This window comes from Trichechus manatus, unplaced genomic scaffold (genome assembly GCF_000243295.1).
Source record: "Trichechus manatus latirostris isolate Lorelei unplaced genomic scaffold, TriManLat1.0 scaffold00017, whole genome shotgun sequence".
In the NCBI taxonomy this organism is placed as follows: Eukaryota; Metazoa; Chordata; class Mammalia; order Sirenia; family Trichechidae; genus Trichechus; species Trichechus manatus.
In genome coordinates this window covers 25,667,957-25,687,739 of record NW_004443953.1, presented here as the reverse complement: position 1 = coordinate 25,687,739, position 19,783 = coordinate 25,667,957, and the positions used below count along the sequence as shown (strand labels likewise).

Sequence of the window (19,783 nt, the reverse complement as noted above, 5' to 3'; positions counted from 1 at the left end):
AAAAAATGAGAGCTATTTGCTTTTGAAAATAAGAATGAATAATTAGTAAATTTCCAATAGCTGTTCTTGCATATGTAAAAGCAACGTGAAAAAAAAGGAAAGAATATCCTGCTATGAAAATAAACGAGCTAATCCGGGAGAAGGTCCTTTGCATTTTCACGAGAAGATAAAAATTGATTTCAAGGTACCTTAATTACCATTCATTACGTTCCTCAATACCATTCATTTCATGTTCATTCTATTTAATGTATCTACTAATTACTGAAAGTAGGTGGGGAAAGGGAGAAGAGGAATTCAGGGCCTCGGTTCAGCTTCATGGAGAAAGTGTCCTGAGTGTTTTGGGAGAGTTTTGAAAGGGCAGGGAAAGATGGCATTCAGAAAGCTTTGAAACCTAAAAAATTCTATTGTCAAGTTAGTAAATTATTACTCCCCCCACCCTTTGGAACAGGAAATAAATGGCTAAAAGTTTCTACTGTTCCTACTGTCATTCATATAGTATCCTAGATGGCTGGGGTGGGAGCCTTAAGACTTAGATCCCAGTCCTGCAAACAACTAGCTGTGAGATCTCAGAAAATTTCCTTCATAAAAATGAAACCAGTTGCCACTGAGTCAGTTTTGACTCATGGCAGTCCCAGGTGTGTCAGAATAGAACTGTGCTCCACAGGGTTTTAATGGCTGATTTTTCAGAAGTAGATTGCCAGGCCTTTCTTCCAAGGAGCCTCTGAGTAGACTTGAACCATTAACATGTAGTTTAGCAGATGAGGCTAAACCATTTGTGCCACCCAGGAACTAGGCTTTGTTTTTCTCATCAGTAAAAGAGAGATTTAGATTAAATCATCTTTAAAATTTTTTGTAGTTCGTATATCATATGCTGTTTTCTTCATAATACTTTTTCATTGGTAGAATTGTAGAATTTGCAAAGAATGACTAGTCTAATATTGTCTTTTCAGAGGAGTCTCTCATAATACAGTACTCTTGAGAGGAGCTGCATGTTTCCCACGTACCGGAACCCCTCAGAACCAGCCTATTCTATTGTTCTTTATTAGAACATTCCATTCTTTTCATTTGAAATTGTTATGTTTAGTAGATGTGCCATTTCATTTGGTTATTTATGATTTATTTGTGTATGTGTTTACTTCTACAGAAGGTTTTAAGTTGGTTTGCAATGCTGAAACCAGTGTAAACTACAGCTGAGCATGAGAAAGACAAAATCAATGAAAAAGAACAAGAAGTAGATCTTGCTGAGCCTCTAATGGGAGATAATTATCACAGTTTAGAAATCAGTTTAGCTCAGGGTTCTTTGGCAGCTAAAGCAAAAAGGGAAACACATTGTGATTATCATTAGCTTATAGAAGAAGAGAAGCATGATGATCTTTAAGGAGAAATGATTTTTTTTTTTTTAAACTAGTAAGTATTATTTAAATGTCTTGAGCAAAATGTGTAGATGTTGTCTTTAGGTGGTTAATTCTTATATTATCTCTCTAATAAAATCTGGAAGCATGACAAGTATATGTTCTAATTTTAAAGACAGTATACCTTTATTACAGTTGGGCTGGAAAACCCAGGGAGCAAAATACTCACAAATCTGCCATTCTAACACAACTATTTTCATGTTGACAAATTTAATCATCTTTGCCCTTACGCAATTACGGTTTTCACAAGACACCTCAGCTGGGTTCCTCTAGCAATAAAAGGCCCTAGGACATGTGAGTTGCCAGATGTATCTACAAGCTTGTAATTATGATATTCTCTCAATTTTGTATTCCATTTATTTCTTTTAACATGTTTTATCTTTTTTTCTTGTTGCTACATAACTAACAATTTTTAACTCTCAATTGTTATATTTAGTACAATTTAACAGTTACTTAAGGCTATAAAAATGCTGCAGTGAACATACTATGCATGTTGCTTTTCCTCTTTTGGATGATGAACTGTGTTATTTTAGTTTCCCATACAAATGCTCTTATTGAATTTCATGATGGGAATTGGCCCACATTAATGGACATCATAAGAACCCGTCCTTTGTAATGTGTTTGTTTATTTACTATTAAGAAGGTTGATGATGATATTGCTCATTACACTACACTTTCTGTTTTCTTTAGGAGGCCCTGCATGAGAAATTTCTCTCTCATTTCAACACCAGAAATAGTTTGTGTGTGTGTGTGTGTGTGTGTGTGTGTGTGTGTTTTAAGTAAGTAAGCCCTTCAGCTCTCTGTGGAAAAAGGCAGGGATATTACTAAATGACTGAATATAAATATTTGGATTATTTCCTTAGGCTAAGTTTTGAGAAGTAGAAACAGTGGCTCCCTATCACATTAAATTTTAACCTAGAGAATGATTTTCTTTAGGAAACAGATAATATAATTCACGTATGTTAATTCTTGGTGATTTATTGCAGGTATAATACTGAGTGAGAAGAGTCCCAAGAGCAATAAAGAGTCAACATGTTTCCCAGAGAGTCTCTGCAATATTAGACACTGCAAATACTATTTTCATATGTATTTGTGGGAGACAATTTTCAATGAAATTATCTAACAAAATGTGGAATGTTACAATTATGTATTGTTAGTTAAAGAGGTACTCATTTGCTTTAGATACCAGATACATAAAAATAAAATTGACATTCTATTCTGAAAATTTGGGAGCCAGCTTTGATGGGAGTGTGTGTGGAGGCTTTCCTATTTCTATAAGGGGTTGGATCATAGGGTCTTGAGGATAAGGCCAACGTTTTTCTCAAAATGTGAGAAACGTTTGGACGGATATATGGTTCAGGCTCACCATCCCGGTGCTGTATAATATGGAATTTTTGCGTGCAGGGGTTGCTGATTATATTGCCTCTGACTCTAAATAAATCTTCGCTGGGCTTCTCTACCAGTAACAGTTCCAGAAGGCCCCAGGTCAAGTGAGCTATCAGATGTAATCCTCATTGAATCTTTTTTTTTTTTAAATAAACTTTTTTGAATCAACTAACTAGATGCTTTCTTAATGAATTTTCACCTAACTCAACCTACCAGTGTAATCTTAAAACCTACTGGCCTATGCCCACAGAACACTGAGTATTCCTAGCTAGGAGGCAGTGCCCTTTGGGACTCACTAGTCTAGTTGTATGGGTAAAAAGAGTCAGTTCTGTTTGTTCAATTTGGTCTTACTGGAATCCTCCCCCCACCACCCCAGGAGAGAACAACTCTTCTACATGATACCACTTTTATATCTTAAGACAGATACACTTTCTTCTCACGAAACTGCTCATACTGGAATCCTACTCTATTTTCTGTAGAACAGAATTCAACGTAAAATGAGTATGTTTTGAATTCTGTTTTAGTAGGAGATTCAACATGATAATTCAATGAAATGTTATTAACATATTGGTGTAGAACAATAGCATGAATTCTGAAGTAATAGAACAGGGGAGAATTACCATGGTTGTCTTTGAAATAGTTTTGAAAAGTACAAACAAAGCTTACAAAGAGAAACCAAGCAAAGAAGAGTTTACAGGCGCAGGAGTTCTGTCACACAGAATTAATAGTAATTTCTTCACTTAGTATGTTTGGTAGCCACTATATTATTAGCCATTATTGTGCAAAGAGTAGAAAATGTTACTTTGGAAGTGTCTTTTTTTGTTGACAATGCTATTTGATAATACTGATATTGTAAATCCAGTACTCACGCATTGTGTGTTTAAAAATATCTATCATCTGTTGTGAACAATGACACTCAAACTGTCCCTCTGAGGGTATATAGATAAGATCATTATTCTCATTTTCTAGATAAGGAAACTGAAATGAAATTCCTCACCTAAGGTCAAAGAACAAGTCACTGGCACAATAAGATTAGGGCAATAAGTTCTTGATTTTCAATCCTTTGTTTGATCAGCTAAATCATACTGTTTTACTCAGTATGGGAACAGATTATTATCAATCAGTAGGAATAAGTCTCTGCCCAGATGATGCCAGATAGACCAACTGAAAAATGAAAATCTACTCAATCAACTATTTGTTTATCTATAAAATGCTAAACTACTCATTATACTGATATTTTTCACTAAGCTGCCTAGGCACCTTGGTGCCAACCTCTAGCTGTACGTTTGTGTCATATTACGAAGTTAATTTCTAGAGGCTCTGTCTTTGAAAAACCTAATTTTGGAATCCCTTGGAATTAGAATTATTTAATATGTTCTGAATAATATGCTACCAATGTGATAAGGTTAGAACAGAGCTCTTTGAACATGTTTTCTGATGAAATCTCACAGCATTCTTTATGTAGCAGCAGACAGACCTTTTTCTATGATCGAAGATGATATAAAATAAGGCCTTGCTATTAAAAGAAAGCTGGGCTTCTATATCTGCCACCAACTTCACATAATTACATTTGGGCCTGGAAAATAGGACTGAAATCACCAGACCCCATCTAGATCACGTGGATTCCCGGAATCAATTACTCTGGATGGGAAGGCGGCCAAATAATCAGACGACCTGTGCTATGGTCCATGTAGAAGTTCATGGGTAGAAATAGTGGAATTCTTTCAACATTCAACAAAACTTTATTATACTCCTCGTACATGCGTACCTATATATCTGCAATATATCCTAATTCTTGGACATGTTTTGGTAGATTAATCAGCTGACAGGTGAAACATTTTTCCTTGGATCAAACGGTATAAATGAGAGTCAAGATGTAAACTCAGGATCCCTGGCCTTTTAGCTCAATTTATTCAATCATGATGCTACTGAGTTTGTTGATGAATGATTCCATTATACTTTATAGTTAGCCTTATATTTTTTGCAGTTGAACTGCTAAAATGCTTAATCTGAACTTTTTTCTAGTAATTCACAATAAGAATGGCACAAGCATTATCATTCACTTAAATTATGTAGAATTTGGAATAGGTTTGGTTCAATAATAAAGATTATGGTGAACCGGAAAAGGAATAGAAAATTTATTCCTCCCTAGTTCTGACACCTTTGAATTCAGTCTTCCTTAGGAATGACAGTTTGCAAATGTGTGGACTCACTACTAACAAATTGAAACCAGCTTTAAATAAGAGTTGTGTACTTTGAATTTGATTACTTAGGGACATATATATAATATTAAATTTGACTTCATCCTGACTATGAAGTATAATTTTTGTGATGTAGATTCTGTGGTCTAATTTTTAAATTATATTTATCTTTCAGTCTTGTTCAGACTAAAAGCTTGGATAAAAACACATGTAAATACCCAGGATACCAGTTAAAGATGGAGTAGTTATTTCTGTGTTAAGTTTTAAAAATCAAGATAGTGGATATAAACTTGAAGAGACTGTCCTCTAATAGTATTTATATCCTGGGGCTAAGTTTGTTTTCTTCCCTTTGTAAATAAAATTTCCAGGAAGTCTTGTTTGTCTTGAAATATTTGTATAAGTATCTATTTAATTTTATAGCAGACATTTCAGAAGCTTATATTTCACTTCAAATTCAGGGATTGGTTACATCATTCATTCATTTAGCAGACATTTATTTTAGTCATTACTATGAACCAGGTTCTAACTATTGGATCAAGACAGCAGAGCCCCAGTCCTTGTAGAGATACCTTTACTATGATAAATATCATCATAATTAAACAAGGTGATGTGATAGAAAGGAGCTAGACAGAGGTGTGCATTTGACAGGGTGGGTAAAGAAGGCTGGCTGGGAAGATTTACGTTGAGACCTGAAAGAAGGGACCAGCCACTAAAAGATTCATAGGAAAAGCTTTCAGGTGGAATCCAAAGCCTCTGAGGCAAGAATTACTCAAGAATTACTTAAGTTAAGGGACTATAAAAAGATATCAGAATTCAGGGAGAGAAAGCAGCAGGCGTCATAAATATTTGAACACTGAGGTGGATACATTTGGAAATTTGGAGATTTTTTGCAAGTCTGCCCTTTTATTTTTAAGATGAAGAAATCGAGGCCCAGTGAGATTGCCTTGTTTTTGGTCATTCACTAGTTAAATTGGATCCTGGGTCTCCCATTTCCCAGTCTATTGCTTTTTCTGTTTAACAAGATTACTGTTATTCTTCTTGAAAACTCAAAATGTATTGCTAAGTATTAAGTTTTAGACTTGAGAGTTTCAACTCGTACTTACAGAGAGCTGACGAACATTTATTTCGGTTTTCTTTATAATCAATAGCAATTGTCAAGGCCATAAAATATTTGTGATTTTCATCCCATGTTAAGAAAATCACAAGGAGTCACTCAACCTCTCAGTGATCTATTGACTTTAGTGTATAACCTGGGAACCTTCAAGTATTTTGTGATATATTAGAAAGGTATTCCTAGATTCATGTTTAATTTCCATGTAATCCTCTTCAGTTTGGAATCTGAAGAGGATCTGTCTTGTTTCAAATACAGAAATGTTTTATACCTTCCCACCATCTACAGTTATCGACCTCTTGACTTTCTAGACATCTCAGCCATAATATATGCACTTTTCTTCTTGATGAATTGCAAAGCTAGAATTTTCAGACCAATAATTTATATAAATTGCAGATACACTTTATATTTAGCTATCCTTCTACTTATAATATTGTTATTACCTTGTAGAGAAATGAATTGGGACTAACCTAATATAATTTATAGCTCTCTTTGACTTTTTGTTAGCCTTTTAATCCATATACACAACTCTATTATGAACTAAGCTCGCTATCTAATGCAAACCCTATTTGGTGCAGATTATATAGGGCAATCATGTTAGCATTGCCCCAAAAGTCATAATCAGTGGGAATGGTAACCTGACGTATCAGAGAGTACAGTATGTGTTCCAAATCCTTAAAAATATTGTAATTTAAGAGACTGATACTGCTTTTGGAGGAGCTAAACACACTCCTGCCTTCTGTATTTTAGTGTAAAGAACTGAGTGTAAAACATTTTTCCTTTATGCAGATGACATGATTTTATTTTCATGCACTGAGAGCTTCTTATTAGACAACTGATCTGGTATCTAAAACCTGCTGGATAGGGAATTTTAGAGTCACAAGGCCCCAAGTATGAATTTTGGCAGTGCCAACTACTGGCTTTTATAATTGTAAAATGGGCCTAATAATAATAACCACCTTATGTGACAGTTATGAGGATAAAATGAGATAATGTAAAATAGTGCTTAGCATGGTCTTGTTTCAGTAAATCTGAGTGTAACTGCGAGTCAGGGTCCAAGGTCAGCAAGAAGGATACCACTTACGCATAGGCACTGGTTGGAATAACACTTTACTTATATAGGGAAGAGACAGAGCAAGGTCCGCTTTAGTAGTGGGCCCCGGTCCCCCATGTCCACTGGGTCACTCCCTGCGGCTGACACAGGGCTAGTGTTCTGCACACGCCCCTCTCATGTTGCAGCTGAGAGACCCTGTTGCCTCCATGCCAGGAACAGATATAGTAGTGGGGTTGGCCAGGTGCCATATGATGCGCATGCATAAGTGGAACAAAGAGATACTCATTAGGCACATAACAGGGAAGGAGTTCCCCTGACAAGGAAGAAGAAACTGGGAGAGAGGTGGGCTCAATTTCCAGCCGCCACTATCAGGGAATGTTCCAGGCCTAAGACTTCTTATTAGGTGGCCCGGATGAGAGGCACAAGTGCTACAGCAGACGGTCCTCCCGACAGTAACATAATGTTACAATTGAAGTTTTGACTAAGGCTATCAAGATACAATAAACGTGAAATTCCAACCCCGATTCCTATATCCAGAGTTTACATGGACAGGTACTGCAACTCTCGGATCCCTCAGCTTGTTAATGACGTAAAAAGGGTACAAGGAGTGGAAAGGAGGGAGGATTTGGTAAGGGCCTTTTATTTTTGGAGAAAGTTGTTGCCACTCTGTGAGTCCCTCTTTCTTCCTGATAGGGAGGAGTGTGACCCCAAACTTAGTGAAAGGGAGCTTCAGGAGGCCACCCTGAGAGCTTGCTCCTCTGCTGTCTGCAGTTGGGGAGATAGAGCACTGCTGAAGCTGGGAAGGCTAGCGCAGCCTGTGACAATGGGGCTGAGATGCTCGTAGCACTAACCTGTCCTCCCCATGGTAGTCAGGGCAAGGGATGTGTAAATTTGTCTCAGGACCATGAGTGGGCCTCCTACATGAACAAAAGCACCAGGGCATGGTAGATAGATGGCCTGGAGGAGTTTTGAGTTCTGCCTAAGAGAGTTCTGTGAGAGGATTAGGGAGAGTCTATAGGGAAAAGGTGGAAGGTGAACTGCCAAAGAAACAGAAGTTAAAGGGGGATCAGGAGTAGGCAGCCAAGGAAACACCTGCACCTTAGGAATCGCACTGCGGGGTCCCACAGAGCTGGGAAAGCTCTTAATGGTCTACCTGAGTGGCTGTGAGGGATGAGTCGGCCTAAACATCTGCCAGGATGAGAGTATGAAGCTGAACTACTATGGTGCAGGTCTAAGTAAGGACTTTCCCAAACTTTACTTTCTCCCTTCTCTTCTCTGAATACTCAGAACCCATCTGCAAGGGGAGGAGGGAACAGCTCTAGGCAGAGAAACAGAGAGGAAGCCACCCATACCTCACTTTTCCCACTGATGCCTTCCAGTCTAAAGCAGGCCTTAGTTGTGGAAGAGGAAAAGATTTGACTTTAAATCAAGTAGAATGTTATGATGAATTTATTGGACTGGACATTCTAAGTTTTAACTGAGACTGTGCTTGTGATTTTAAGTAAAAGTAGGACTATCTGACACCTGAAAGTGAGCAGAAAAGTCACAGGCTTTGCTGGAGCTTTCATCTAGGGGCAGGGGAGCGTTATCCTCACTGAATACAATTTAAAGGGCATTGAGAAGAAAGTGTAAGATGTGTGATTAAATTATCAGCTGTGCTTCTGTGGTGTGTTGATTACATTATTGTTGCTGATGTTGTTGTAACAAGGCTTCCTTCAAATTCAGTATTTTACGCTCAGAGTCTTCATTTTTGATTGGTATTCCCTGACTGTCATGAATTGAATTATGTCCCCCCAAAATGTGTCAACTTGGTTAGGCCATGATTCCCAGTATTGTGTTGTCCTCTGTTTCGTGACTGTAATTTTCCTATGTGTTGTAAATCCTAATCTCTGCCTGTGGTTAATGAGGCAAGATTATGTTAAACAGGATTAGGGTGGGATTATAACCGCCTTACTAAGGTCACATCCCTGATCCAATGTAAAAGGAGTTTCCCTGGGGTGTGGCCTACACCATCTTTTATCTTACAAGAAATAAAAGGAAAGGGAAGTGAGCAAAGAGTGAGGAACCTCATACCACCATCAAAGCAATGCCCAGAGCACAGTGTGTCCTTTGGACCCGAGGAGCAGAGAAGTTCCTAGTCCAGGGGAAGACTAATGAGAAGGACCTTCCTCCAGAGCCAACAGAGAGAGAAGGCCTTCCCCTGGAGCTGATGCCCTGAATTTGAACTTCTAGCCTACTAGATTGTGAAAAAATAAATTTCTGTTTGTTAAAGCCATACACTTGTGGTATTTCTGTTATAGCAGCACTAGATGACTAAGACATTGACATTTTCCTAGTTTATAACAAATACCCATATATTACAAGTGAATTCACTTAGGCATCTAGGTGGACATTTTGTAATGCTTACCAGAAAATCACTTTGCTTAAGGTTAATTTTCTACAGGTGCTTTACTGAGAAATTTTGATGTTCAAGTAAGAATTAGGTAACATTTACCTTATAAACTTTCCAGACTGAAAAATTCGGCATGTGTCATTATGTAGCAGCCTGGGGACTTCATCTTCCATTTGTCCGTGAACTGGAACAGATAACCAAATTTTTTAATATATTTTTTTAATTGATGTATAACATACATAATAAAAGTGCATGATTCATAGGAGTTGAATTTGATGAATTTTTACAAAGTAAACACAGCCATGTAATCAGTACCCAGTCCAGAAATAGAATATTACCAATACTGCAGTCACTATGATGATCTCTAATACTAATAGTTCCACTTGCTTTTAAACTTTTTAATCATCTAGATGTATTTTTGTGCTTGTGAGATTCATTTATATTGTTGTATGTAGTTGTAGTTTGCTTATTCACAAATCTGTATAGTATTTCACTGACAAATTTGCAATTTATTAATCAATTGTACAGTTGATGGATATTTGAATTGTTTCCAGGTTTAGGCTCTTGCAAATAATGCTGCCAAAAGCATTCTTATACATGTCTTCTCGTGAATATATTGTACATTTTTGTGGGGTATATACCTAGGAGTGGAATTTCTCTATTATAGGTATAATTAGGCTCAACTTTAATAGATAATGGCAAACAGTTTTCCAAAGTGGTTATAAAAATTTACACTTCCTGGTCTCAGGGAACATCTAGCACAATTGGCATAACATAGTTTATAAAGAAAATGTTCTACATTCTACTTTGGTGAGTAGCATCTGTTAGCAGTCATCTGTGAGCAGCCATCTAAGATACTCCACTGGTCTCACTCCTTCTGGAGCAAGGGAGAATGAAGAAAACTAAAGATACAAGGGAAAGATTAGTCCAAAGGACTAATGGACCACAACTACCACGTCCTCCACCAGACTGAGTCCAGCACAACTAGATGGTGCCTGGCTACCACCACTGACTGCTCTGACAGGGATCACAATAGAGGGTCGTGGACAGAGCTGGAGAAAAATATAGAGCAAAATTCTAACTCACAAAAAAAGACCAGACTTACTGGCCTGACAGATACTGGAGAAACCCTGAGAGAATGGCCCCTGGACACCGTTTTAGCTCAGTAATAAAGTCACTCCTGAGGTTCACCCTTCATCCAAAGATTAGACAGGCCCATAAAACAAAATAAGATTATAAGGGGCACGCCTTCCTAGGGGCAAGGACTAGAAGGCAGGAGGGGACAGGAAAACTGGTAATAGGGAACCCAAAGTTGAGCAGGGACAATGTTGACATGTTATGGAGTTGTTAACCAATGTCATAAAACAATATGTGTACTGTTTAATGAGAAACTAGTTTGTTCTGTAAACCTTCATCTAAAGTACAATAAAAACAAGAATTACTCTTATCAATTAAAAAAAAAAAATTTACACTTCCATCAACTGTTTAATAGAGTTCTAGTTACTCCACTTCCTTGTCAACACTTGATACTGTTTGTCCTTTTTCATTTTAGCTATTCTGGTGTATACCTATTATTTTTGAGGAAAATCTTGTCCTAGCCATTGGCATGCCCTCAGTAAACCACCATGCTGGGATTGGGCTCTCTTTTACTCAGTCTTTCATGAGATCATTGCTTGACTCATGATTGAAGCGTAAGGTTCTATATTTAGCAAGGAACTCAGAATGGCTGCATTCCTGGTAAATGCTGTTCAATACTTATCAATAGTTCTGCTAAGTGATATAATAGGTATGAAGAGCTTTAGCCAATATTCTTTTGAGTGGAAGTGCAGAAAACCCAATTCAAATTAGTTTAAGCAAAAAGGTAATTATCTAATTGGCTCCTATAGCTGAAAAGCCAGGCTTCTCCAGGGGCTGAGACTGTTTTCCACTGTGCTGCCTCTCTTCTCAGGCAAATTCTTCCTGTCTAGGGCCAAGAGGCTGCCAGCGGCTCCAAACTTCCAGCAGCAGGGGAAAAAAGCCTCTTCCTGTCTTCTATAAGCACTCTAACACAAGTTGTGGAATCCAGTCTCTTTGGCTCTGATTACTGTGCCTTTCTTAGCCCAGGTTTAGCAGTAGCTTCCTTGGAATCCACTCGATGGCAACAGGTTTGGGTTTTTTTTTTTTCCTTCAACATGTTCTTGAGAAGCAACAATTCTCTGAGGAAAACTGGGGTGCTGTTAACAGAAAACGGATCTATGGTTGGTGTCTTAGTTATCTAGTGCTGCTATAACAGAAATACCACAAGTGGATGGCTTTAACAAACAGAAATTTATTTTCCCACAGTCTAGGAGACTAGAAGTCTGAATTCAGGGCACCGGCTCCAGGGAAAGGTTTCTCTCTCTGTTGGCTCTGGGGGGAGTGGCCTTGTCATCAGTCTTCCCCTGTGTCCAGGAGTTTCTCAGGGTAGGGACACTAGGTCCAAAGGACATGCCCTGCTGTTGGCTCTTGTTTATTGGTGGTATGAGGTCCTTGTCTCTCTGCTTTATTCTCTTTCCTTTTAACTTTTGTAAGATAAAAGGTGATGCAGGCCCCACCCTAGGAAAACTCCCCTTAAGTAAGATCAGGGCTGTGACCGGAGTAAGGGGATTACATCCCACCTTAACATCTTTAACATAACCTAATCTTGACTCATTAACCACAGGCAGGTATTAGGATTTACAACACATAGGACAATTACATCAGATCACAAAATGGAGGACAACCACACAATACTGGGAATCATGGCCTAGCCAAGTTTACACATATTTTGAGGGGACACAATTCAATCCATGACAGTTGGTGAAAGGCAAAAACAACATAATATCCATTGCAAGTTAGCCTTCCTAAAAAAGGATATTGAAAACAACAACAAAACAACAAAAAACCCATTGCTGTCAAGTTGATTCCTACTGATAGTGACCCTGTAGGACAGAGTAGAACTGCTCCATAGGGTTTGCAAGGAGTGGCTAGTGGATTCGACTGCTGACGTTTTGGTTAGCAGCCAAGCTCTTAACCACTGTGCCACCAGGGCCCCCAAAAAGGGTACATTCCCTTTATTCCTTAGATGCTGAAAAATTTACCCTTGAATTAAGCAATACCATCAGAAAGCTGTATATGTGGAATTGCTTTTATTGAACTGTGCTTGGGCATTATGTTATCAACCTGCATAGAGGGGCGGTATAAGAAAGGTCCTGTGGAATTTCTTATAACATTATAGGATAGTACCTAGGGCACTATTTATTCTATTTCAGTGTCCATGGTTATAGGATTTCATGCGAGAAATTTCACCCTGGACTCTGTGGCAGGAAAAGTTGAATTGTTGTGATTTTATCTTATGGACACTGGGATTAATAAAATATATTATGTTTCCTTCTTTGCATTACTAGAGTGATAGAGTCAATTTTATGGCTTGTTTTAGTCAAATATACTAGGCCTCAAAGCATGAATTTTTTTAGTTTTAACATTACTCCTTTATTTTTATCTTATATTTCTTTCATTATGATTTCCCAATTATTTTTCCTTTTTATTCTGTTATATGTACTTAAGTCTTTTCTGAAAGACAGTTAAGAAATAAATAGAATTTTGTGAAATAAATAGAATTTTGTGAAACTTTGATTCCATGCATTGACGATATCACCCTACAGAATAAATAAATTTGCACTGCTTTGGCAAGAGGTTTATTAACAGAATTTACCTTGGGTTCTAGTTTTAGATGAAGGAGTTGTAAAACACTACAGAATCAGAAGGCTGGATGAAGGAGGCTTTTTCATTACCCGCAGAAGAACCTTTTCAACATTGAACGAGTTTGTGAACCACTATACCAAGACCAGTGATGGCCTGTGTGTCAAACTGGAAAAACCATGCTTAAAGGTAAAATGCATTGAAGCTATGCTTATTTATTTTTGAAGCTAACTTTTTACTTTAGATATTAGAGCATTTGTCATGTGCTAAGTTAGTTGAGAGAAAAATTATCATTTAATTACCTAAGGCAGGAATAGGCAAACTAAGGTCAATGAGCCAATATTGGCCGACATTTGTTTTTGTGGTTAAGTTTTGTTAGAACACAGTCACACTTATTCATTTATGTATTATATTTGGCTGCTTTCATGCTATATTTGCAGAGTTTAGTACTTGCAGAAGAGACTGTATGGCCCACAAAACCTTAAGCATTTACTATCTTGTCCTTTACAGAAAAAGTTTGCCAACCTCTGACCTAAGGCAATCACTGAAGACAGAAAATATGCATCCTTTGCACTAGGACATTAATATAATACTCGACCATTAGAACACTTAATGATATGGCTGGAGGTGAAAAAAAATACCAGAATATAATCATAACTAGCTCTCTATACAAGAATATTAATATGAAATTACCAGGTTCATAACTGTTGTTTAAAATAAATGGCTTGTTTTTTTTTTACCTGGTGTATTTGGGGAGAGGAGATAGCATTAAATAGAATTTATCTACATCTACCATTATTCAGTTGTTTGTATGTTTGACCTAAATATATTGCAATTATGGCAAAAAGTCCTTAGCAACTCTTCAAAATTTAGGTCTCACATACTGTCAATGGAACATTCAACTTTGAGATTTATACCTGGGGGATCAGTGAAAACTCCTGATGATGTCTGATCAGAATATTATGGATCAGTAGAAACTGAAGAATTTTGTCCAATATAGTGGGAATTTATTGACTGAAATCATGCCGAGGATATGCAATTCTGGCATAAATATGCATAACTTGCATGGTACAGCAATGACCCTACAAAATTATGTAAGCTCATGCTGAGAAATATCTTACCTGATACAATGATATGGCCTAAAAATACTCAGTTCAATCAGTATTGCTGAATTCTGGTTGGGGAAAGGATTTACAAAGATTCATAGCCTGTCCTCTATGCACTCAAGATGCTTATGGCTTGGTGGAGGGGAGATAAGATAAATATCCAATGGTAGATGCAAACTAGATCATGAGTTAGTTCTAGGAGGCAGGGGCCTTGCCTGTTTTGTTTACAGAATGGCACTTAAATATTAGTTTAGCGAACAAGTGAATGAACAAATACATAGAAAATGAGCATGAAAAAAGACAAAAAATTATGTAAAAATATATAATAAATAGGCAAAATGCTACAGGGCAGAGAATTGGGAAGGATTTGTAGGTGATGTGGCACTTTAATTAGGCTTTGAATTTGGGAAGATTTAGCTAGGCAAAGAGGCCAAAAGCATTTCAGATCCAAGTGAGGATGGCAGTGGGGCTGAGTGGGATGGGACTGATGGACAGCGAGGTGCCTGACTTAGCAGGAGTTGGGGGGATATGAGTTTGAAGAGTAAGGATGCAGATTCTCCCACAGACATTTTATGTTTTAAAATAGTAAAAATAAAATCTAGCATGTTTTTGTTTTTTAAAAATTATGATTTCTTTGAAAAGAACCTAGACTATTATTTTCAAGAAAAATAAGCTAAATCTAACTTTTTTTTCTTACAAGTATTCTAATTTTTCTCTGCAACAGATACAAGTCCCAGCTCCTTTTGATTTATCATATAAAACTGTGGACCAGTGGGAGATAAACCGCAGCTCTGTACAACTTCTGAAGAAACTGGGGTCCGGTCAGTTTGGTGAAGTGTGGGAAGGTCTATGGAACAATACCACTCCAGTAGCAGTGAAAACATTAAAACCAGGTATAAGAATCTCAAAGTTTCAATGGCATATGTTGATTTTTATTGGCTCAGTTTGCCACTGTAAATGTCCAAGAGCTCATGGGACAGCCAGTGCTATACCTGGCACCAACTAGTGTTGTGGTCACTCTCTGGCCTCTGGTAACCATAACCTGTGGACAGGACTTTAGATATAAAGGCTGGAGAATATAAAAACTTAATTGCTTCACCTAGTCTTAAAATATCCCCAAATTCAAGGTTTCAACATGGCATCCCTTCTCTGGAATTAGGATTAGGTCCTCTAATGTTCACCCTTCCCTTGTTTTTCTAGCCTTAGTTAAAAACTACTGACTTCACTGAAAATACTTAAAAAAATTAGATGGAACCTTTGAGCTCTTCAGGGAACGACTATTTTATCATACTAATTGTATATGGTTTAGAGGTGAAAACGGTCCGTCTAAAAGGAGTCATTTGAAAATTCAGAAACTATTTTTTCCTCCATCTTCCTTTTATCTGTGCTAGCAAGTGAAAGTACATTTATTATCAATATTTATTCAGATAGGCATTAGTCTCACCATTTTAAAGATGGGATAAGAGAATTTATAGAAATTAAGTAACTTTCCTAAGATTAACTAGTCATATGATTTTGAGCAAATTTCTGAACCACGCTATACCTCAGTTTTATAATTAAAATAGAGATAATAATAAGGTTAACCTAAAACCAAAACCAAACTTATTGCTACTGAGTCAGTTCCAACTCATGGCGACTCCATGTGCTTCAGAGTAGAATTGCACTCCACAGGGTTTTCTTGTCTGTAATCTTATAGAAACTGATTATCAGGACTTTCTTCTGTGGCACAACTGGGTGGATTCAAACTACCAGCCTTCTGGTTAGTAACCAAGAGCAAACTGTTCACGCCAGTGAGGACCTGAAGGCCAACCTAGCAGCGTTATTATGAAGATTAAATTAGGTCGTTAGTGGAAATGCTTTGCATAGCACCTCATTCATAGTAAGTGATCAATAAAAACTATTATTGTTATCATTATTATTACAAAGTCAGTAAATGGGAGAGCTGGGATTTGAACCTACATGTATCACTCTTGCATCACACCTCATTGAAGTGACATTTTATAAAAGCACAGTGTTTCTACAGTAGTCTCTTATAGCTACTTCAAATAACATAGGTAAGAGTAATAACTACAGGCTAGAAAATAGTTCTCTGGGAACCTCCATTATTTACCTATTCCAGAATTCTTAGAGGTTGGGAAAGCCTTCTGGTGACAGAAGTTGAACACCTAGTTGCTGCAGGCTAACAGTATAGCGTAACACCATGGTTCCCAAACTGTGTGCCAAGGTGCCCAGGTGCACCACGGTGAATTCACAGGGGTGCTGTGGGATTTTTAAAAGTTTTGAGGTAACTAATGGACCACAACTACCACGGCCTCCACCAGACTGAGTCCAGTACAACTAGATGGTGCCCGGCTACCACCACTGACTGCTCTGACAGGGATCACAACAGACAGTCCCAGACAGCTGGAAAAAAATGTAGAGCAAAATTGTAACTCATAAAAAAAGACCAGACTTACTGACCTGACAGAGACTGGAGAAACTCTGAGAGTATGGCCCCTGGACACCATTTTAGCTCAGTAATGAAGTCACTCCTGAGGTTCAGCCTTCATCCAATGATTAACAGGCCCATAAAACAAAATGAGACTAACGGGGTACACCATCTCAGGCTCAAGGACTAGAAGGCAGGAGGGAACAGGAAAACTGGTAATAGGGAACCCAAGGTCGAGAAAGGAGAATGTTGACATGTCGTGGGGTTGTTAACCAATGTCATAAAACAATATGTGTACTAACTGTTTAATGAGAAGCTAGTTTGTTCTGTAAACCTTCATCTAAAATACAGTTAGAAAGAAAAAAAGAGAGAGGCAGAGATTTGAATGAAATATGTTTCCAATACCTTGATTTTCTGATGAACTTGATTTTATAATACAATCCAATATTGTAGGATAATTAATATTTCCACATTTGTGCTTTGTATAATGGAGGTCTGCCTTGATAAAACAAACAAGCAAACAAATAAAACAATGAATTGTACTTAAAAAAAAAAATAAGTTTTGAGGTAGACATCTTGAGTATGGACAAACTCTTAGCTTGAGATAATTCACAGTCTCAACATTAGATCATGTTACACTCCTTTAGATGACATCATACCTTTGTGAAGCTGGGTTTTTAGTGGCTACTGCCCTGGGCACCGTGGTTAAAGTGATCGACTGCTATCCGAAAGGTTAGTGGCTCCGTGGGAGAATGATGTGGTATTCTGCTTCCGTAGAGATTTACAGCCTTGGAAACCCTATGGGATTGCTGTGAATTGAAATCAACTCAACAGCAGTGAGTGGGTGATCAAAAGCAAGTTCCATACAAAAATCAACATGAAACAGGAAATGAGGATAGCAGTGTTTAATCTGATTTCAAGATTTGAGAAGACATGCAGTGACCAATAGGTGCATGTATCTCTTTAGTAATTAATTGTGGTTAAGAATGAAATTAAAAAATATTTTTTTCTTTCAATTTATCTGTATTATTTTTTTAAATGACTATTAAATTGTTAAAAACCTATTGCCATCGAGTCAATTCTGACTCATAGACTGCCTATAGGGTTTCCAAGGAGCGGCTGGTGGCTTCAAACTGCTGACTTTTTGGTTAGCAGCCAAGCTCTTAACCACTGTGCCACCAGGGCTCTATTTGATTGTTAGGACACAAATATTTATTATTTTATCTGGACCTAACCACTTAATAAACAGAACGGTTAAGCATTCAGTTTGACCTACAGGTGATCGTGGAAAAAGGAAGGATGCCATGAATTGAGAAAGTCTGGGACCACCTGGTGTAATAAAAAAACCAAAAAATCCCATTGCTGTCGAGTCCATTCTGACTCATAGTGACCCTGTAGGACAGAGTAGAACTGCCCCATAGGATTTCCAAGGCTTTAATTTTTGTGGAAGCAGACTGCCACATCTTTCTCCCACAGAGTAGCTGGTGGGTTTGAACTGCCAACATTTCGATTAGCTGCCGAGTGTTTTAACCACTGTGCCACCAGGATGTTTTAAATAGGTAAGTGCATAAAGTTTAGTGTAAGATAAACCTAAGTTCAAACTTGGTTCTGTCCTCTGTGACTTTGGACAATTTATTTACCTTTCTGAATCCCCTCACCTGAAAATGGGAATTATAATAGTTCCTACTTCAGAGGGTTTTATGAGGACAAATTGGGTCAATGTACATACAGTATATGTAGTGCGTTCTTAACAAGTGTTAGCTTCAGTGGGTTTGCTGACAGATGCAGACCACTGAAGTGCAAATTTGCTAGCACAGGAGTTCAGTCCCGGCATCTACACCTGCCAGATGAAACAATGGAGACGCACTTTTAAGCGGCTAGATGCCATGTGAGCACTCCAGGTGAAAACAACCTATTCTATCACCTGAGGTTCTCACAATCACCGTGTGTATATATTTTTAAATTTAATCTTGTCATGATGATTGAGGTTGAATTTTGTAGTCCAATCTTAGCATTCTGTTCCAAAAAGAGGCAGCTGACTATACATCCAAACATTGCTCTTTAAGGAAGGCCCTCTAGAGGTCAAAAAAGAACAAAAATCATATTTCTTATCTTAAAAAAAAAAAAGCCACAATAGTTTTATCTCCAACAGGAATAATTATTATTGATTTACAGTGTGATAGCAGCAAACAGCTTTGGTGATTGGTTAAATGTCTTCACTGGGGCCATTAATCAATCTTAGCAGCTATTTATTGCTTAGCAGACTACCACACAAAAAGACGAGCCTGAAATAAACTACCACAATAGCTTTCACAGGCAAAAATTAATATTTAATGTTCCATTGCTAGCTGAATTGAAATTGGGTCTCCCTTGCTCTGCAGCTGGTCAGCTGTAACTGGTGTAGTCATTTATGAGTGCTCTGAGCAGCCTTCACCTGCAGAAGCACCTGACAGACTGTGAATTCAGCTCTTGAGGGTAGTCTGATTTGGGAATTATTTGAGTGTTTGCAGTCCATGAATTTGATGGCCGCCCAAAAAATTAACATAGAAACATATTGTATATATAAATTATCTGAATGGTGATAACAGTTGCTGCTCTCATTGGAAGCTTGATGAATCATATTTTTATTTGGAGGATGGGGTCCCACTATACCCATATTTAACTATAGGCCCAACTAATTGTAACAATCAAGGAAAAAGCACTTTATTATGGTTAAGGTGTCTCTTTTATGCTTAGTTTGTTTTTGCCACTATGATTAAACAATTTAATCCTATTTCATTTTGCAGGGTAAACTAATGATAGAGAAGAAATTGTGGAAGCTCAGAAAAATGTGATAAAAAAGATAATAGAGCCACGGCCCCTATTTGCCTTCATTAAGTACTTGCCCTTCCCTTCTTCATCCTGTGAAAAAACACAATTGATCTGTTCGGCTTTACCAAGAGTATGCATATTAATAATAAAAAATAATAGTCAGCAGTCATTGGGTACTGCCTG

The 19,783-nt window shown here is 37.6% G+C and overlaps 1 protein-coding gene across 1 annotated transcript in view; it reads left to right on the top strand.

The window, feature by feature from the left end:
• Positions 1 to 19,783, top strand: part of FRK (fyn related Src family tyrosine kinase) — a 116,785-nt gene that overhangs the window by 84,194 nt on the left and 12,808 nt on the right. Inside the window, exons 3-4 of the mRNA XM_004372482.1 lie at positions 13,281 to 13,444; positions 15,086 to 15,254. Coding sequence (XP_004372539.1) covers positions 13,281 to 13,444; positions 15,086 to 15,254 — 333 coding nt within the window. The remainder of the gene's footprint in view (positions 1 to 13,280; positions 13,445 to 15,085; positions 15,255 to 19,783) is intronic.